General features: G+C 33.1%; 1 protein-coding gene across 21 annotated transcripts in view; it reads right to left on the bottom strand.

Moving 5' to 3' along the window:
* LOC105475796 (forkhead box P2) overlaps window positions 1-22,500 on the bottom strand; it is a 600,968-nt gene that overhangs the window by 41,414 nt on the left and 537,054 nt on the right. For all 21 annotated transcript variants that reach the window (XM_071094601.1, XM_071094595.1, XM_071094597.1 and 18 more), the window contains 3 exons: window positions 10,700-10,913; window positions 8,878-8,982; window positions 1,372-1,459 (listed from right to left, as the gene is read on the bottom strand). In XM_071094601.1, coding sequence (XP_070950702.1) covers window positions 1,372-1,459; window positions 8,878-8,982; window positions 10,700-10,913 — 407 coding nt within the window. The remainder of the gene's footprint in view (window positions 1-1,371; window positions 1,460-8,877; window positions 8,983-10,699; window positions 10,914-22,500) is intronic.

Consider the following 22,500-nt stretch of genomic DNA (forward strand, 5'->3'; position numbering starts at 1 on the left):
TGAGGTCACAGTTGCCTCGACAGTAACAAGTTACTGAAACCATAAATTAGAAGGCCCATGGTGTCTCTTTAAAGTCCTGTGGACACTGTTAGCAATGGACTAGTGCCAACAGCTGTGAAGGGGTGAAGGGTTCTCAAAGCGAAGTGCCTGCCAGGATTGTCTACACACTTCATGCATTCCCACTGAGGTCCAGTTAGTGCCCCCTGCAATCTGCCATCATCAATCTAATTCAATAGAGTGACAGAGACCAGGCAGTGTGAAACGCTGAACTCTGCCACGGAGTCGGCATCTACACTTGCACTGGGTCTCATTACAACTGACGGACCTTACTTTTCCATCAGTCAGACACAGCAGAAGGAAAAAAAAAGAGGCATAATTGGTCACACTGAAGACTGTATCATCAGCTGAACTCTTATGTTTTGGTCTACCTTTAATAAATGGTAAACAGGTTTATAAAAAGCTTTTTAAACTTTAACAGTGATGGTGCTTTTTATGTTCTTGATTATTTTACAAGTCAAAACAAAATATTTTTAGTAACTGAAAAAAGCAATGACATGATGAATTTGAAACAAGATGTAATAAAATATGAAGAAAAATCGTACCTTTAAATGAAACAAAGTATTAGTTTTATTGAGAAAAGATCATCTTTAAGATAAAATATTAGACAAAACCTTAAAGGCTTAGTAAAACATAACAAGAGTCAGACTTTGGGTGATGTAATTGCTTTCTGATTAGTTCTATGAATTCTGTTTACTTCTGGCCAAATTCTGTTTCAACATTAATAGAATTTTTTATAACTTAAAACAGCATTTGAAACAACATGCGTATTATCATTTGTGATATAAATTATCTGCCTTTAATCTAGCTAAAGAAAACTATAAAGATTTTTTGCAAGTTCTTTAAAATTACACTACAAAAAAGAAAAGAAAAGGTTATCTTTCAGGGTGTTAGTTATATTACAGGCATGATATTGTAAAGACCGGCTGTTGGCCATAATATAAAATCTCATGGAAAAAAATCAAGGTTAGCTCATGTAAAAACTGTCTCTGTAATAAAATCATAACTAATTGGGAGTTTGGTCTAACCTACATTGGGAAAATCTTAGGTCTGATTACTTTGGGATATTCAAATGCACATGATGTGGTCTAAAAGTTATAAAAATATAAGTGAAAAGTACATTAAACTACAGCAATCCTTTCTGGGTTATCAGTAATTGCCACTCTTTAAAACAATCTAAAATTCCATTATCTCCATTAGTTATTGTATGGCTAAGACAATAAGATGCAGCCTGAAAGACCCAGAATCTGCTCAGTACTCAAGGTAACATACCAGAATTCTGAGAAGAGTCCATTAAGTGAGCATTTGACAAACCTGTATTTCTAACTGTTGCACCACCTGCATTTGCACTCGACACTGAGCGGTGCTTCGGTCATCCAATGCGTGTTCATTGTTAAGGTGCCTAAACAAACAGAAGACACAAAACAGAATGTAAAGTGATGTCGATCTCAGTGGCATAGGCTACATTTAAAAAGCATTACTCTGAAGTCAGATGTTTCTCTGTGCACTGGGAAAACAGAAAGCCTTGAAACCATACAGAAAAAAGTTAAAGCTGCTTACGTGTTGTGTGAAATTATTTATGTAATGTAAAGAGACTCTTCGAATGACAAAAAATGTCACTGTCTCTAAGCTTACCTGTTACTACAAAAAATATTTCCCCAGACCATTTACAGAGTTATAGTAGAAGTCATATTATTTATGCCATTTTTTTAAAAAAAAGAACAGCTTACAAATCTATGAAGCAAAAGCAATTCTGAACAGAACAAAGGCAATTTTCTATTTCATTTCTGTTAGAACAGTTTGTTGTTTCTACGATGTATTTTAGTGAGCAATGTTTTATTTCATTGGGATGCGGTATGAATTAGGTAAAGATGGCAAATTATCATCCCGTGGAAACATCAATATTTATGAAGAACGATGATTTGCTGTTAGTAATAAAGAAACTTCATGGAAGATTCTCATCATTAGAATAATAAGATTGACATTTCATGTCCAGTGTCCTAACTAGGAGACATTTATCCTAATCTTATTTTTTAAATAGTGAAAAATAAATCATTCCAATGATCTTACTCTAACCTTGAATATGCATTAGTCTACCCTGAATGTGCATTAGTCTACCATTATTATTTCTATACAATGTTTAAAAAGATCTCTTTAATGAGTGGTATGTTAATATGCCAAAAGTAATTTAGTAAAGCAGAATCTCCAATGAACATGAAAACATTTAATAATATATACTCTTTAATTTGTAATATATAATGTCTTTGATGCCTCCTAAAATTAAAGAAAGTAATCTTCAAGTAATTTAATATCCGTTGGTGTATCTACTTCACCAATGGGCAAACTAAGGCAACAATTTTAGAGATGTTCTCATCATTGCATATGAGTGAAATGGCATATTGAAAGAAATTCACAAAATTAAATAATAATTTACATATTTACCCACATGGGCTCAAGTATCATTTAGAATGATATAATAGTCTAAGAAGTTTATAATAGCTCTGGGTGTACTAAATTCAACAAATATATTTTTGTATCCATTCAAATTATTTACTTTTATTTCTTGAAGATCATAACGAGGGAGAAAAAATACAGACACATATATGTAAAACATATGAAGAGTAATTAAAGTCGTGTTGCTGAAAAAAACTAATTTTATTATAAACAAAAGATTTGTTTATAGACCTAGGTTCAACAATCAGAAACCTTTGTTTTGCCTATACCTTGATAAGTTAAACCAGTTTGTTTTAATACTTCCTTATTGATCATAACAACAAAACCTCCATGTATCTTGTCACAATGTCAGTCTTGGTTGAAGAGAAATTGTGGACTAAAATAGCAAGGTGGATAAGGTCAAGCTGCAGGAGTGTGGCTGGAGTGCAGGGGAGGGACTTCCACTGTACCTGTCTGCTCTCTAAGCTCAGTTCAGGTTTGTTCTGCTATGAACCTGTGAGGAGGAGTAACATTCACTCATGCTCTCTGGGAAGGAGGTATGGAATGTCAGAGTAAACCAGAGGTTAGTTAACAGAAAAAGTGTCACTAATTCCTAAATAACAAGACAACATTTAAAAATTGTTTTTCAGGGTTTTTTCCTCCAAAATTTAAATGAACAGTAAGACAATTTTCTACCAGCATAACACAGTTGTGTGTTGAATTCTTAAGGCTTCATATTGCTGTGTTTCTGTAAGATTTATTTTTTTTTTTTTACCATGAACTCTTGGGGAACACAAACATATTTATTCCATATCAAAAAAAAAGATGCATATTTTCAAAAATGCTTCAGTTATACACTGAGATTAGGGTGTAAATGCAGGAAGCAAGATAAGTAGAATATACAGGTCTGCAATAAAAGGCACAGTCAGTATAACATTTATTTTCGTGCGAAATCACTTTTTAAAATGATTTTTTACATTTGTTTACTGCTTAGTGATAATCATGATCTTATATTTAAAGAACTAAAAAAAGTACAAAATGTTTGCATTATACACTTGGGTCTTAGAGACCTATTCAATTTATCTATGCAGCTTTTATTAGAATAGAGACTGTAGACTACAATAATAGTCAATGAGGTTTTGTCTTGATTGAATTTTTCAGTGGAACACAAAAGAACCTTGCCATTAAAATAGTCCTTTATTCTCCTGTATGAAGGCGAAAGGTTTTTAAAGTGTTGTGATGTTCAGTAATGAGCCTCTATCTAAATTATCATTGGTGACAAACTCACAAAGCACTTTTCGAGGACACATAGTTATGAAATGCCAGAGCTGCCACTTTCTTTCCTGTAATTATAGGCTAGCTTGCAGCCCTTCAATGATCATTTATAGAACAGCCTCCAGTGGATTACTGAGAACTTGAAAAACACATACATACCTCTGCCACATCTCCCTTCTCCTTTCCTCGCTATTGTTTACCAGTGATATGTAAAAGAATAGTGCCTATTCATTCCCTCTACTTAATTATGCCAATCAAAGTACAGAAATAGTGTCAGATATAAATACAATGCAATAAGACTAAATAAATAGGCTATGTATTAACATTAAATTATGAATTTATGTATTTATGACTATTTTGTGCCCAAATTATTCTCTTTTATGTTTTTATAACTATCTCAGGTACTACATATTACTGTTAAAAAATTCTCTATGATTTATAAATCAAGAATGAGATAATACTGAAAAATGAGAGGATTGGTGGATTTTCTCAGTCAGTGCCTAATTGCTGTTTCAAAATGCATATGCAAAGGGACATTTCATTAATCATTTAATCATGTCCCTTGCAGGAAGTTGGAACTAATGTTGCAAATACCCTTTTCATATGAATGCTCCATAATACTATCTTATGCATTTGATATATTGCCTATGTCATAAATTACGACTGCTTCAAAAGGACCAAGTGGGGTTGTTATCCCTGAAGATGCTTGTTACAAAACCTTTATTAAGTTTCTTTTTTTACTTATTGGTAGTTCTATTTCACAGCTTCATACAAGGCAACAATAATACTCTTTCTGATGCCAAAGGTCCGTAAATTACCCATGCAATCACTAACACCATTTCACAGGCCTGTTCTACTTCTACTGGTCTGCTAACAAGGCGATTACACACAAATTACTGAATGCCTATGAAATATTTAAATGCATTCTACTCTACTATGCATTAATAAGAGCAAAGCAAGCTCTGGAATTCTGGTTAGCTCCAGTCCCTAATGTCCCCTAATGAGCCTCTTACCGAGACTGCAGTTCAAACAGAGAGGTGAAGAAAAAATGCAAAGGGTGCCTTCAGAAAGGCAGCACTGAACAAACATTGTGTGAGCCAGTTCTAATTTATGGGTCACTTTATAGGTATATTGATTTTTGTTTTCAAAATGGAATAAATGATGTGGTCGACTGACGTCCTTTCAAAACTGCATTGAATCTGTGCTAGGCAGGTAGTATAAACTAGAAAAAACATAAATAAGCAGTCAACTTCTTTCTAAAAACAATTAAGCAAGCACTTCAGGAAGACAAAAAGTAGGAAAGGATCCTTCCAATTTATTTAATGCATAATTCTCTTTAATGAAGGTTTTATAGATTATGAATGTATGTGGTAACTTCAATTATATACAATCCAGATTAGTGATTCAATTTTAACCTTTGGATTCTTCAAATTCATTTAAAGTTGTAACATTTTATAAGCTAAAAAGGGATCAGATTTAAATCCAAGTATGTCAAAGACTGTTTTAACAAAATGTTTCACTTGCATATCACTGGTGTTTGATTTATTTTGCATCAAGCTTTTTATGTTTAAACACTGACAGGAGTTTAAATACAAAATGTTAGCTGTCACTATTCATTTAGTTGATTATGTGAGATGCCTTAGTTTTGAGAGATGGGGGCACTGTCACCAAAAGAAACAACATTCTGACAAGTTCAAAGAATGCCTTCTTGAGGTCATAATTTTGTAGCCATGCTGCCTAGTCAAAGACAAAGAAATAGACAATACACATTAAGTAAGAGCATAATTTTTAGAGTAGTCAGCTGCAATAAAAAAGACAACAAATTCCTATTAAATAAACTATGTTTCCACTATGTTTTCTATTGGTCTTCATATAGTATCAAGCCTTAAAAATTTAATCTGTAATAAATTTAACTCATTTACACCCATCTACTAATTAATCTTTAATACATTAATATCTTTATAGACACTAGCCATCCTGCCTTTCTTAGAGGAGAGTATTTCCACCTTTGTATCTTAGACGATGTTTTGTGTGCTGGCATCTATGCATGCAGGTTCAAGAACACTTGTCTGCTAAATGGAATGTTATATTGTAAACCTTTTGGCTTAAGCTCTAAAATCAATCCATCTATATTCAAGCTGACTTAGTTCCAATGGAATGATAATTAATTTTGCAGACAAACTACTCTAAAGTTTTGTCAGATGTTATTACACTTTGACATTTATAAGACAGTAATGAAGAACTAGTATTAAATGCTTTTAGTGATCTAGTGAGATACTCAATTAGTGGTCAGGAAAAATGGTTAGCTTCTGTCAACACCTACTTTACAGTAAAACTCAAAAATTTTCCTAAACACTTTTTATCCTGGATTTCCTTCATCATTTTGTGTTTTCTGCTTTCATCTTGCTGTTAGAAATAACTACTTCTAACTTAGTCTGAATTTTTTTTATCCAATTGAAAAGAGTGCCTCAATTAAAGAATATATAAAAATTAAAGAATATATAAGAATAAGAATATATAACACATAAATATATAAAATACATAAATATATATAATATACAGGTACATATATATGTGTTATACCTAAGCAACTGTCCTTTATAATGGCTTTTCATTTGGTGCAAGATAAACATAGAGGGATTCCACTAGTTTGTTTTGAGATGTAATGTGAAAAAAAGAATTGGGGACTCAATATATTTTCTACCTTTCTTTTTAATTTGATATATGTCGGCTAAATAGTAAAAATGAATGGTTTCCTTTCATTTCAAACAAAAGGATAAGCTATCTGATATCAAATTAAAGCTGAAGCTGTAAAATTTATTTCTACTGCATACTAGAACTAAAAATGTCACAATTATATTTTCCTTAAAAACTTTTATAATAAACACTGGATACAAAATTTTGGGAGAACAGATACACGAAAAAATGAGAACTAAAAACCTTTCACAGCACTTTAATTTCCCTATCATTTGCCTCCCCAAATCCTCAGTTTTCTCCATTATTACAAAGGAAAACAAAGTCATCTGAGAAAATCTGTGTAACTGGTGATGCTTTCCTTCTTCATTTTCACTTCCCACACAGATGCTAAGTAAACCTTTTTTGAATAACTGAAGTTTATTCATTTAGTGATATTATTTTCTTTCTTTTCAAATTTCTAACACATTTTAAAGAAGACAATGCCTCTATGGAAAGTATATCTAATCGATATTTCACTTCGGTTCAGTATACTTACATTAGCTCTATTAACAGAATTTATCACAGATCTTTGACTTAGTGAATCTAAAGCATATGAAAACAAAAAATGGACTAAAAAAGGCCTTAAAACCTCCTGTCATTAGTTCTGTCATCCCTATAAAGTTAATGGGTTGGAAAAATGGTCAGTCTTTGGAACCAAAGTTGATATTTAATTGAAAGGAAATGCTTTTTTAATTGTAATTTCTTTGTTTTTGTTTTTTTTTTTTTTTTAAACACTGGCATGAATATGAAAGAAGACTAAGGTAAAATGAGGGTTCATATTCATCTGATTGTTAGTAATAAACACATAAATATTTGAGAAAAATTAAATGCTCCTTTCAATTTGCTATAAACAAAATCATACTGAAAGAAAATACGTATTTTTTCCCTAAAGATTTATTTTGAATTTTGTCAGAAAGAACAATTTGGAGCAATAAAATGCATGGTGAGTGGGTTAGTCCTATGGCATAATTTACCATTCTTAAAAAACAGTAACAATAGTCCTTTACCTAATTTCAATGACAAGGAATAATATATTGATAAGGACAAATGTATTCACATGAGGAAATGGAAAATCATCTGTTAAAACAACATCCCTATGTTCTTTCTTTGCTTTAACTTTATTATTATTATTATTATTTTAGAGAAGAAAACTTCAGCAAAGTTACCTAACATTTGTTAATGGTCTCTTTGCTTATAATCAGTTTCATACTCAAATAAATGGCAGCTCACAACTGTTTTGATAAAAGAAAAGCGTAAATTTTCATTTAAGGCCATTTACAAAGAGCCATAGTGGTATATGAAGCAAATTTTTTCTTAATTAGTTACAAATGATAAAAGGTTAAAAAAATCTTTGTGGAAGTCTTACTGTAATTCATTTTTAAAGTTATTGTGATGCCAAGTACTTGTGCCTGGTTGTTAAGGTGCTTTTGCTCTATACCCTGTAGTCAGTCTTCCATTTGTAAACACATCTTTTTGATGTTTCTGCCAACATCCTGGCAACAAAGCAGTGCAATTTCAAATGAGCTAATTAACTTAATTGTTGATGAAGCATGAAACAGTTCACTCACCCTGTTAGCTGCACCATGACAACATAAGAGTCTCAGCCTGTGAAGTTACTCATCTCCATAAGCCTATCTGTAGCTCTCTGTTTAGATCTCTTGTATACCAGAATTGTGTAAGGAAAACATTTCATGAAAGATGAATCTTTTCACTTGAAAAAGAACTCCTTAAGATTTTTTTTTAAATAAAATACTGTATTACAAATTAAGAATATACAAAGTGTTGGTTTTAAGCTAGAGAAGCCATGTAATCTGTTATACAAAGATATAGCCATGTGTGTTTCTTGATGTTTCTAAGGGCAAAAAGTAACAATGTAAATGAAATGTAGTTATTTCTTTAAAGTTTAGCCAGTATAAACTTTCATTTTTAATTCTTGTAGTTAAATGTATATACTAAATACTATTTTAAAAAATATATAAAGCCTGCAATTAAAAAACAAGCCTTCAAAATATGTTTACTGAAATATATATATATTATGATGACTCACATAATATTAATTAGAAACTTAAAACTTAAGAGAATTCTATTTTACAAACAGTTCTGTTATAAAGTTCTCCAATGATTAATCACATATTATTGTAGGCTAATATTTTTCATTCATTCAAAAATCTTTACTAAATAATCTGTAAAATACCTTAATGAAAAGATGAAGCCTGACCTTGCTAAATCCACTTGTTGGAACCCACAAAAATCTTATAGTGTGTCTTATAATGGACTTTTACTTTTCTCTTTCATCTTTTGTTTATTTACAATGTGCCTAAAACTCCCATATAATTCAGCACCCCCCGCCAAAAAAAAAAAAAGTAAAAAACCTACTTTAAAAACTGTCCAAAATCTTCACAAATGCTTTCACAGCCTGGCCATTTGCAAACTCCATGGCCATAGAGAGTGTGAGAGGCCCCAGTCTCCTCATGTGACGAGCTGTAGCAAAAGAACACGACGTCAGATTCATCTCAAAAAGCTATAATCGTTGCAGGCTGCTAGCGCCTGTCAGGTTACGATCAGTGACAAACAGGTCAAAACAGGTCAATTCAGCTCAGAGCAGTCAGAAAAATTTAATCGTTCTATTGAATAGTTCAACTGCCAAGGCTAGATGATGTTCCAATTAGAGGAGAAATAGAGCCAAAGATGACTGTTAATAAAGGATGAAAAACTAAGAGGACTGTATAATATCATATGCTAATCCTGCCATATGACCTTAATGTAACATTTTATCTCTAAATAAAAAATATATATTCATATGTGGTCAAGTGAAAAAAAACCTTCATTTTTAAGAAAATAATAGGACAGTCATCATAAGATTTTGAAGTGCTCTTTTTAAAGAAGATATGGATTATTTAAATTGTTTAACATTTATGTATAAACCACATATATTTCTACTAGTTACACTTGATTTAGAAAATCTACTTTGGAACAGTATTCATTAGCTATATCTTTATATACTTATTGAAGACTTTTGATAAGTGAATATTAGATAGAGAGAACCCAGAGAAATCAACCAACTTTTGGAATGCATAATCATCAAATTAATCTCAATTAAAACAACAGCATGAAAGCATTCAGGAGCATACCACTTTATACTAATAAAAACAAACAAGAAAAATTTTCCTTGATACTCAAATGAAGGCCAGAAACATCACTGAATTATAGAATTTTATTTTAAATGGTAGTATAATTCAATATATGTTTCTTTGAAAAACATTTGTTTATGACAAAGAATTTGTTATGGCAAGGCAGATATTCATATTGCGTAACAGAACACTATCAATCCACTACACTTACATATGAAGTTTGGAGCTTTATATATAAGCCTAAGCCATTATGTTAAGAATTCTACACTTACATTCCATCTTTTAAAAACAGATTTTTCACACTGAGCAATATTTTAGCTTATGAACTATATGCAAATTACTTTAAAGGACTTGATTAGAGAGCACTATGCCTAAATAAATGGAACTAAAGGACAAATGTACATGAATGCTCCTTTTACAAATGCAATTTTTATACAACTAAAATAAAACAGTAAGTAAAAAATTATCTAACATAACACATTTAATATTAATAACTGAAATAAAATATTTTTTCTTTGAAATTTTAGTTGAATTTAATCATAAAATCACCAACATAAGTTTCTCTTTATGTGTTTAGATATTTCATCATGCCACAATTAAAAAGGCAAACCAGAATTTCCATCATCTAGCTTAGTACGCTTGTGTCTATATATTTATCTGTTCTCTGCTTTCTAATTCATATGTTTGAAACATATGAGAGATATCCATGCATCTTTAATTATTTGAAATTAAAGAACTGATTTTTAGCTTGAAAAATGTTCTCAGCAATCAGGTTAATCATAACATCTTAGTCATAAAAATATATTGATACAATCATTCCACATGCACTCATGAAAAAATAAATGTCTTCAGGCAAACTCCCCAACTATATCCATCAAACTTTTGGTATTTGAACTGCTTTTCTGCAATATAAAGAATATAATAAGATAAATAATCTAAAGATTTCTAACCTGTTGTTCTATACATTTTGTCCTTGTTTCAAGTACAAATTATTCTTTTCCATTGTCTCAATGGTGAAAATAAAATTTGATGATAGATAAATATAGAATAAAGCTCATGAGATTTACCTGTCTCGCCTTGCATTTAGAACTGAAGACTGTCCATTCACTATGGAATGATGAGTTATTGGTGGTGATGCTTTGGAAGTGGTGGAGGAGGTAGTCGAGGAGGAATTGTTAGTAGTGAGGTCTAGCCCTCCATGTTTAATGCCATTGTCTTCCATACTGTGAACTCCAGTCACTTCTTTCCATAACTGCTGAATCTCAGCAGGACTTAAGCCAGCTATAAAATGAAAGAAAGCTTCATTAACATAACAAGGTAAAGTTTATATAATGAGCTTTGTGTTATTAATAGATTAATACCAACAACAGTGATGTTACCTGCATAAATTAATATGCAACAAAAAATCAGTTTTACACTATCAGCACCAAAGCTTTTGTCTTGAAAAAAATCATTTATTTTCGAAAGAGTACCAATTTGGGAATAGGATGAGGAATACTGCCATATGAAATAACTGAGAATATTATCAAGCATTAAAAAATCTCTGCATGTTCCATTTAAAAACTGAACTAGGGCCAGGCATGGTGGCTCATGCCTGTAATCCCAACACTCTGGGAGGCCGAGGTGGGCGAATCACTTGAGGCCAGGAGTTCAAGACCAGCCTGGTCAACATGGTGAAACCCTGTCTCTAGCAGAAATACAAAAATTAGCCAGGTGTGGTGGCGCACACCTGTAATCCCAGCTACTGGGGGTGTTGAGGCAGGAGAAATGCTTGAACCCGGGAGGCAGAAGTTGCAGTGAGCTAAGATTGTACCACTGCACTCCAGCCTGGGTGAGACCCTGTGTCAAAAAAAAAAAAAAAAAAAAAAAGAATAAATAAATAAATAAATAAAAATAAAAATTGAACTATTCAACTTTCTTTTTTTTTTTTTTTTTTTTTTTTTTGAGACGGAGTCTCGCTCTGTGGCCCAGGCTGGAGTGCAGTGGCCGGATCTCAGCTCACTGCAAGCTCCACCTCCCAGGTTTATGCCATTCTCCTGCCTCAGCCTCCCGAGTAGCTGGGACTACAGGCGCCCGCCACCTCGCCCGGCTAGTTTTTTGTATTTTTTAGTAGAGACGGGGTTTCACCGTGTTAGCCAGGATGGTCTCGATCTCCTGACCTCGTGAAACACCCATCTCGGCCTCCCAAAGTGCTGGGATTACAGGCTTGAGCCACCGCGCCCGGCTATTCAACTTTCAAGAGTAGCTTTTACTTATTGCTAGTATTAAGGTTTTTTTTTTTTTTTAAATCAGTCAGGAACTGAAAGAGAAATAGATTTCAAAATAATATCAAAAGAAAGTAAAGAAAAAAAAGGGAAAACAAAAGTGCCAGGGAAAAACAGTGAACACTCAACTCAAAAAAATAGGAGACTTCACAATTATCTGGTCATTTTGATATTTCTCAGAGGGGTGAACTAAATAATTAAATTTAATTTTGGTGTCTTAAAGAAACCAATGTGCTTACTTAACGGGATCAATTAAGAAGATAACATCTAAACTTCTTCATTTACGACTGATAGAGTAAATCAACTACTCATTGTAAACAATTCCCTGGTTCAGATTATGCAAATTTATTTGAATTATACAATAAAAATAGAAAAGCTAGATATAATCCTTTAGTTTTTTTTTTTTTTTTTTTTTTTTTTTTGAGACGGAGTCTCTCTCTGTCACCCAGGCTGGAGTGCAGTGGCACAATCTCCACTCACTGCAAGCTCTGCCTCCCGGGTTCACGCCATTCTCCTGCCTCAGCCTCCTGAGTAGCTGGGACTACAGGCTCCGGCCACCACGCCCGACTAATTTTTTGTATTTTTTGTAGAGACGGGGTTTCACCATGTTAGCCAGGATGGTCTTGATCTCCTGACCTCGTGATCCGCCCGTCTCGGCCTCCCATAGTGCTGGGATTACAGGCGTGAGCTACCGCGCCCAGCCAATCCTTTAGTTTTTAGCTATAAATTTGAAATAAAGTATTGAGAGACTACTGCTTACAGTATTTGACTTAAAAAATAGTCCTGTGTCTTAGTATATTTTTTATATACTTTGTGCTTTTTAATCGTCAGTACAAACTAATAGAGTATTATTAGTTTAAACAATTCATGGAAAAGGAAACAAACTAAGAGAGAAGTTCAAAAATATGTCCAAGATCACCTAGCTTCCACATGGTAAAGTTGTAATTTAAATCCAGGCAGTCTGGCTTGAGTACCTTTGCTCTTAAAATACTATATTAAGAAAATATTAAAACTACTGAATAAGTAAGTACTGGGAAAAATGAAGAGACTATTTACTATATTCTGGCATTTTACTAACTGCATTACATTTATAATCTTAGTTAACTTCGCTTGAGGTTAGAAATCATTATATTTTACAAGGAGGCTCAGAAAGATTAAATATTTTGCCCCAAATCACTCAATTTATGTTCAGTGACATAAATGCTCAATTATGCTCAATTCAAACTCAATGCTCTGTAGCTCCAAAACCTATGTTCTTAATTACTATGTGCATCTATAACATCTAATATAAAGATGAAAGTACAACTTAAACTACCTCTCCCAACCTAACACATGTCTACATTAGATACTATAATGATGTAAGAGATGTGTGGGGTGAAGCAGGTTTAAATAGGCGGGGGAGATGGGGCAAGATAACAGAATATGATGGTGAGAAGAATGAACTCTCTCACCCTAATCCCTGCAAATAGAAAAATCCCTGATCTAGATATCACTATATCTAAGTATTGGCAAGTAGCCAATAGCAACAGAAGAATTCTCACTGTTTCAAACATAACTTCTGGTCAAATTATTCATCACAGCATTAACTTTAAATTGCTATGCCTATCACAATTTCGCACAGGTAGTTTTACTGAAGGCTATCATTTCAGTGATTCTGACTCCTTGAGATTTTAAGACAAGCCCTGAGCCTAAAGGAAAAACAGGATAATTTGGGTTTCCAAAGTTACTACAAACCATCTTTTTCCATAAAAATGAAAGTGGCTTTATAAAGAAAGGTTTCTCTGTTACATAGGAAACAACTTTTTTTTATAAAGATCTATAATTATTGCTTTAACCCAGAATTCCGCAACTTTTCTGACTGTAACTTTTTGATTGTGTTTATTAGGTGTCCCAAAAGGAAAACTTTATCAGCAAATCCTTTTTCATGACAGCATCAACATGTCTTTTGCATGAGAACTTTCTCCATCTTACCAGCTGCCTCTCTGCTCTATTGTCATCTCTTGCCTGCATCACAGCTATAGCCTTCCCACTGTCTTCCTGCTATCACCTTGCCTTGAATATATGAATTTACTCTTCATGGAGCAGCCAAGTATTCTCTCTATAAATGTAAATTAGGTCATGTCGCTTCCCACGCAAGGCCTCCAAAGGCTTTTGAGAATACTTAGAGGAAAACAAAACAAGAAAACGACAACAAAAACACCCTTACTATGGCCTATGGGGCACTGCACTTATCTGGCTCTTGCCTGTCTCTGATCTCATCTACCGCTCTCTCTTCATATCTCATTCTGTCATACCAGCATTCTGTTGCTTCTCAAATGTATCAAACATTTCCTCCCTTTCCAACCTTTGCTCTGGCTGTTCCTACAACCTATTCTTGGCTTCCTCCCTCCCTTCACTTAGATGGTTCAAAGTTTACCTCCTCTAAGTTTCCAACCACACTATCAACCCCTGCCCCTTCCCACCGTCCCTTCTAGCATTCCTTAACTCCTCATCCTATTTTTTTTAAGATCATATATCAGTTTCTGAAACCATTTAACCTATCTATCTATCTATCTAGTCTACCTCTTGTTATCACCAGTCTCCCTCTAATACAATTGAAGTTTTATAAGAGTAGGAATTTCTTGTATTACTAGTATATCTCCACTGCCTTGAACAGTGCCTGGCATGTGCTCAATACATATTTGTGGATTTCATTGATTATAATAGAGTCATACATTTCTTGAAGACATGTTGGTGCCCACATGAAAGTTTTGTGACTCTTAAAGGGCATACTCCATATGAATATTGCTACAATACAAGACTAATGTCTAGGAATTATATATGGCACTAGTTACTTCTAACATAGATTGAGTGGCTAACAACATTTTACATCTCAGTTAAAGGCTTAGATGGTTTTAGAGATTATACCAACTAATGATGTTACTAGTAATTCAGTTTTGGGATTTTATTAATAATTTAGTTATGTAAGTATCTACTTGCCTTCTAAAAGTAGATTTCTATGATATTATTCATTTGTACTGAAAATTAGTGATATCACCATGCTATTGCAATAAGGTAACAAATATTAGGCAGTTAGTAGGCCCTCAATAAAGATTAGATGAATAAATGACCTGTTCAAATAATCCAAATAATGTTTCTTAATTAAAAACAGGAAGAAATAGTTTTAAAATATTATATAATAGATAAGAGGCAGAGAATAAAATAAGTCAAAAAGATTCATTTTAGCAGCAGCGGGTCCTCAAATGTCGGCATATTAGAATCACCTGGGCATATTTTAAAATCTCTAAGACCTTACCACAACCCACACCAATAAAACCACAATGTTAGAAGGGAAACACAGGCATTAGTAGTTTTTGAAGCTCCAGAGGTGATTCCAATGCACAGATAATTTTGGGGGTAAATTTTTAAAAAGAAAACTATTACCTTGCTCTTGGGACAAAGCTTTCAACCTAAAAATTGCTCAGCTCTTCTATATGCATACAAAACTACTTAGAAAATGTGAAACAACTAGCCAATTGATTTTGTACAATTTTGAAAGTTTTATGAGCTTTGAAGGCTTGATGGTTTGCAATAATTAATCTAGGTTATTTTTCAGGCAGTGATATAACAAGTTCAGTATTTCCAAAACAGTGTTCTATGGAACAGTAGTTTTATAAATGCTGTTAATCTAAGAGGTCCGTGGTCTCTATCTTGGAGACTTTATTATTCATGTAAAATAGTTCTGAGATGTGCAGTACCAAGGAAAACTTGAATCTCATTTTGAAGTCAGCGTTTTCCAATTATATTTGAGGAAGAAAAACCCAAGAAACTCTTTACAATTACACTAGTTTGTGTAAGTTTTAAATGCCCGGTGTAAGTTTAGGAGTCACCAACTGATCCCTAGCCCATACCCCTCCCTAGTCTTTCTATTTGAAAATCCCATGTAACCTTATCCAGTTTCTTAAACTTTCCATATTCAAAACTAAACTCCTGTTTATACAGCCCCCTCCCTCAACCCCAACTCAGTTCTCTTTAGAGTCTTGTCTCTGTTTTATTTAACTGATACTTACACAGTGCTTTTGATATGCCAGACATTCTTCTAAGTGCTTCACATATGATATCTAATCTAATACCCCAAACCATTATTATCATTACTATTGCTCTTATTATTCCTGTGTTAGAGATGGGCACACTAAGGCAAAGAAAACTTAAGTGCCTTGCTCTAGAGCTACTCTGTTGCAGAGCTTCCTCTCATTTTCAGGTCATTACTCATTAACCCTTTCCTCAGGACTCCTTCTGAGGGTCACCCCATTTTCCTATTGTTACTTAGGTTTTTCCTGTTCTTGCCTTCATTTCTCTCCTATGAAGAGAAATATATTTTACTTAACTTATTTATTAACTTAATTATATATTTTACTTAACTTATTTATTGTCTGCCTTCTACACTAAAGTGTATGTTTTACGATGGCAGGGATTTTTGTCTGTTTTCTTCACTGCCATATCCCCAGTGTCTATAAGAGTGCCTGCAGTCAGTGAAAGCTCAGAGAATATTACTTGAAAGAGTTTTAAAATTTGGCCAGAACACTCGTGTACTGCCAAACACACTCTGGGAATCTGTGGACTAGACTATTATGATTAATAGACAACTTTTATCTTAAGTGAAGATTATTCGGTTTCTCTTATTTCAAGGATATATACACTAGAAGTGCCAAAAAGTTTTGTAATTATTCAATTTTAAAATTCCATGGCCACAAAAAATTGGGAATCCCTATTCTACTTTTGGATAATAATCTGGGCTTGTGCTTATTCACTGCCAGTACCACAAACATTAAAAGGTTTTTACCACAGGAGCTGAGTAAATGAAAGGGTAATTTCTTAATCAAATTGCCTATCATACCACAGATAATACAACTTAATAATAATTCTTATGACAGGGTCTGACTGGAGTGCAATGGCATGATCACAGATCACTGTAGCCCTGACCTCCTGGGCTGAAGTGATCTTCCTTCCTGAGCCTCCCAAGTAGCTGGGATGTGACCAACCACAGGCATACATCATCATGCTCAGCTGATTATTTTATTTTTTGTAAAGACGGGGTCTCATTGTGCTGCCCAGGCTTGTCTTGAACTCCTGGGCTAAAGTGATCCTCAGGCCTCAGCCTCCCAAATTGCTGGGATTATAGATGTGATCCACTGTACTTGGCCTAATAATAATTCTTTAATCCCACATTCAGAGTTTGTGGAGTATCTACAAGCTGCCAAGCACTGTGCTAAGAATTAATTAAAATTAATTCATATCTATATTATATGTCCTTAGGGCACACGAAGTTTAAAAATGTCTATGCTAGTTTCAACACAGCTTTGAAAATGCTAAGTTGATTTTTACTTATTACTAAAATAAGTAAAAAGCAACTTTTATTAGTAAAAAAATCTCCTTAGCAGCTTTTTCACACTCAAAAATATAAAAGATTTTTTCAATGTCGTTTCTTTTTCTGTGTCCAGTAATTGATTTTTAAATGTTAAACAAATAATTGTATATATTATGATGCAAAGTATGTATACCGTTAATTTTTAACGAACTTATTTAGTGATACTCTACTTATTTTCTAAGGTTACTTATAATTTAAAGTAATAAAAGTGAGTTTTGGTAGAAACATTTGTATCATATATATTCCGTTAAGCCAAATTGATATTTAATATTTGAATTGGAATCACTGAGATATTACTATATACTTTTCAGTTTTCATCTTAAATTTTATTTTATTTTATTTTTTATTTATTTATTTTTTTTTTGAGACGGAGTCTCGCTCTACCGCCCAGGCTGGAGTGCAGTGGCCGGATCTCAGCTCACTGCAAGCTCTGCCTCCCGGGTTTACGCCATTCTCCGGCCTCAGCCTCCCGAGTAGCTGGGACTACAGGCACCCGCCACCATGCCCGGCTAGTTTTTTTTGTATTTTTAGTAGAGACGGGGTTTCACTGTGTTAGCCAGGATGGTCTCGATCTCCTGACCTCGTGATCTGCCCGTCTCGGCCTCCCAAAGTGCTGGGATTACAGGCTTGAGCCACCGCGCCCGGCCTCATCTTAAATTTTATATTTTATGATGTGAAACTTAAAAACTAGTATACACACATGGCCAGAAAAACTGAATCACAGAAAAGGGTATATATTACAAAAGTAGACTTCCCTACCAGCCTTGACCTCTGGATACCTATCTCTCTTCTTCAGAAGAGAGTTCCACTTTCTGGAGTATCCTTCAGAGACCTGGGTGTTCACTTACAATTTGACAAACTCAACATATTATTGATTTATATTTGACAAGAGGTCTACTGTCACCTACAGATACAATGTCCATCTTTAAAATGCCTGTCTGAGAGGTGAATTAAATACACACTTTGTCCAAATGCCAAATTTAGCAGAAGTAGGTATTCAGCTGAAACTGAGATCAAAGAGAAATTATCTTCACCAAAGACGGAACTTCTGGGATATATGAATACATCTGATATTAACAAAAATTAGTACTATCATTTTTTATAGGTTGCATTTTAAAAGCTTGATTGATATTCTATTACAAAACCAATGATGTTTCGTTTTTCTAGTCATATTTTAATGTGGCAAAGTTGACACATTGCTTTTGAGTCTTCCTCTCAAGATGTAAAGAATTGCCAAATAAAACTTTAAAAAAAGATTTATGAGATAAATGGAATTAAATTCATGTTAACTTTACATTCTAGTTCACAAAATAATTCTACAATAATTATGAGTTATGATATAATTTAATCTGAATCTTTTAAATATTTTTTCCAAAAACTAACAACACACTCAATATTTTTCTATATGTGAGTATTTACTAGTTTTTTAAACATAAAATTAACAGCATTCACAGGTAGCTTGGCAGGGTTTCATACCTGCAATGATAAATGTACATTTAAACTTGAATTCACTGATGAAATTTTAGCACATAAAGCACCAAATAAGTTTTTTTTCCCCCCAAGTTACAAATGGAAAACTTTGTGATATTTGAAAGGGAATACTGACATGGTAACAATTTTGCCTGACATGGATTGTTCATATTGCTAGTGTTGTTGCTACAATTACATACAATAGTAATCTATGCAAGCACAGGATCATTGATTAAGCAGTAAATCCAGGATGCCAGAAGTAGGCATTTGGCTACTTAGACTTCCATAAGCAGAGAATGAAGCCAAAGCCAAATAGCTAATTTTGGCTGAATACTGAGCCCAAAGACTATCTTCAGCACAATTCTAACTCAGCCTAAAAACGTTATTATATTTTATTTCAATACATTTCATTTTTAATTGTTATTCAGCCACTCTTATTCCCAGATTCTCTCGTTCTATAATACGTTAATTCAGAAGAATCCTGGCTAGAATCTAGCATTCCCTGTTTGGTCTTTCAAATTGGTAATGAAAATCTTGTCTTTTAAGTAACTTTTATAAATTAAAAAATATGTAAAAACTTGGAGTGACAGAAAATCATCACCACATGTATTCCTATCCATATAGTCATAGTAAATGTGTGAATATATTGTGGATTAGAGTATACAAACGTTTATCGGATGTCAAAAACATATCAATGTTTAAAGTTAACTTCATCTTTCCTAACCAATAGACAATGATACTGGTTTTAAAATGTTTCACTAAATTTCATTACCAGATAATATATAAACTATGTTATTTTTATATTACATAGATTTATAATCAGTATATTATTCAAAATGGAACTATAAATCCATCCTTTCTATTTGACTTATGTATGTATATACCTATATACTCATACTTATGTATATACCTATCATCAGTCTGTATAAAACCAAACATATACTTAGGAGATGGAAGTTTACTTGCCTAACTAAAATCCAAAATTATAGTAATATTAATGATGATCTCAAATGATTAATATTTAAAATAATTTACACTAAGATGATAAACATAAAACTTTAGAGAGGAATGTAGATAAATCTGCTATTCTACCAAAATTCTTATAATTTTGTTATTTCTCATTGTTATATACATATATTTTAATATAATTTAAGAAGCTGTAACTCTAAAAGTAGCATGAAGAAGTTGTGCTAAATTATAGGGATAAATAAAATATGACATAGTTTTAGGTCGGGCGCAGTGGCTAACGCCTGTAATCCCAGCACTTTGGGAGGCCGAGGCAGGCGGATCACTTGAGGTCAGGGGTTCGAGACCAGCCTGGTCAACATGGTGAAACCCTGTCTCAACTAATAATACGAAAATTCGCCAGGCATGGTGGTCGGCACCTGTAATTGCAGCTACTCGGAAGGCTGAGGCAGGAGAATCGCTTGAACCCAGGAGGCGGAGGTTGCAGTGAGCTGAGTTGGTGCCACTGAACTCTAATGTGGGTGACAGAGTGAGACTCCTCAAAAAAAAAAAGACACGGTTTTAAAGACACAATGAGAACATCATCCATCATTGCACATTAATCCTACTTAGTTTTCATATGGCTATTTTTCAAGGCTAATCAATCAACCAACCAAAAACCTGGTGCAAAGTGAACTGGAAACTGATAATAAAAATATTCAAAATACTTTTACCTTAACCTCTAACTAAGGAAGAAATGATTCAGGGCTTAGACTGTACAACAATTTCCCATTCTAGTTTTGGGATTCCAGCACAGTACCATAATGTTAGGTTCCTTTACTGTAGCTACTGTATTCAACATACAATGAGCGTCCACAGTAATACTTTTCACACTTAATCATCTAAATCGTAAAAAATAAGATGATGATGCTAGTTTGTGTGGCTTACATGGCAACAACAGAAACTTTGATCAGTGAACCAACTACATTTGTGGCCCTACAATTATTCAAATGGATTTTTTAACCTATATTAATGAAAACATAGTTTAGTGATTTCATCTTTTTTCCTTTTTAAAATATAAATTTTCTGCTCAAAGACAGATGTCTTCAGATTTACTTTCCTTTCCCTAAATGTTTGCCATTTTCTCATTTTATCTCTCATATATCTTATCAAGGATAAAAACAGAAGAAAAGGGAGAAACAAGGATTCTATGAAAATAAATTTTAATTTTAATTTCAGGTAATTTCTATTTGAAAACTATTAGAATGATTATATCATTATAAATTTCATTGTTCAGAGAGATGTTTTTTGCTTGTTTTGAAAGAATGTGGTTCACAATATGTTTTAAACAAGTTACATTGTGTTTCTATTAGCACATATTTTAAAATTTCTTCAAATGTTTACTTGAATTGATTTAATAAAATAAGATTGTGGTAGATCATGCTTTCCTGTTGAGGAAATTCTCATATAGTTATAACCTAAATACCGATTTCATTTGAACTTTACTGAAAACAAAAAAATATTGTGTGTTTTAGTATAGTTTCTATTGAAGAAATCCACGTTTACATTGAAATAATTTTATAAACTCTTTTTTCTTTCTTTTTCATGTCTTTAAATTGTACTCATTTTTCTAAAGAAGAATAACTGTGAACAGAACATTCATTGGTATAATGATGCTATGATTTATTCCAATTTTCTTTAGAATAACTCAGAAAAATAGGCTTATTGCCTTTTCTTTTGCTATTTAAACTTTATCTTTTTTGATTTCCTAGGAGTGCTTCAATCAGGTGAATTAGAAGATTTGAAGTCAAGTGAGAGAGGAAAATCAGGAAAAAAAAGCCAAAGAGATATTAATTTGATAAATTAAAAGAGAGAACATTACCACGATACTCTTGATTTTCTTTAGTATGTCCTTTAGAGTCAGCAAAATGTGCAGCCAATGCTACTACAATATGAACTCCTCTGTGACAAATATAATTAATTTGAATTAATGTACATTTGGATCAATGTTTGTCCCAACAAAATCCAAATGCAAGTTAGAATATCCTTTTATAAAATGCAATGTTATATAACTTACCTGAATTGACAATTTTAGCACACAGTCATTTGTTTACCATTGTTTTTATTTTTTTAATTTAAAACTCTTTCCATTTCCCAAAAGTGAAGGGTCATGGATATGACATACAACTGTATTATCAGAGTACCTCCAAATTTTTCTTACAGACAAATAAGAATACAGTTGACAGACTTTTAAAAACTATAGTTTACAATACATGCGTAGGCAATATTATTTGAGAGAAAAAAGAATGGATATATCCTATGACATAGGATGGGGTTCTACAAAGCTTAACTTGAAATGTGCTCTATAGAAATTCATAAAGCCTCTCTTTTACATGTGGTGATTTCAGTGTGAAGATTGGCAACTTTTATCTTTCTCTTATCAGTTGTCCACCAAACTCCTATCAGCTCACTTAGTTAAATGGACTGCTGTCAGCCTTCCCAGTAATCCAATGCCCTGCAGATCCCTCCTGTATATTCAATAGTGCTTAAATTGTGTTGCCCTTACAAATTGTTTTGTGCCCATAAGACTAATAAACACACATTTAATATCTAACAAAACACTTGAAAAATTTACTTCACACGTGAAAGCAGTATATGGTCAAATTTCTGAGCCTCTAGAAAATGGGTCATGCCACCATGTTAACAATCATGTTTTAATAATAAACTTGAAAGTCATAAAAACAAAATTTCTCAAGGTATATGGCAGAAAGATCATGAAATG

This window comes from Macaca nemestrina, chromosome 4, assembly GCF_043159975.1.
Source record: "Macaca nemestrina isolate mMacNem1 chromosome 4, mMacNem.hap1, whole genome shotgun sequence".
In the NCBI taxonomy this organism is placed as follows: domain Eukaryota; kingdom Metazoa; phylum Chordata; class Mammalia; order Primates; family Cercopithecidae; genus Macaca; species Macaca nemestrina.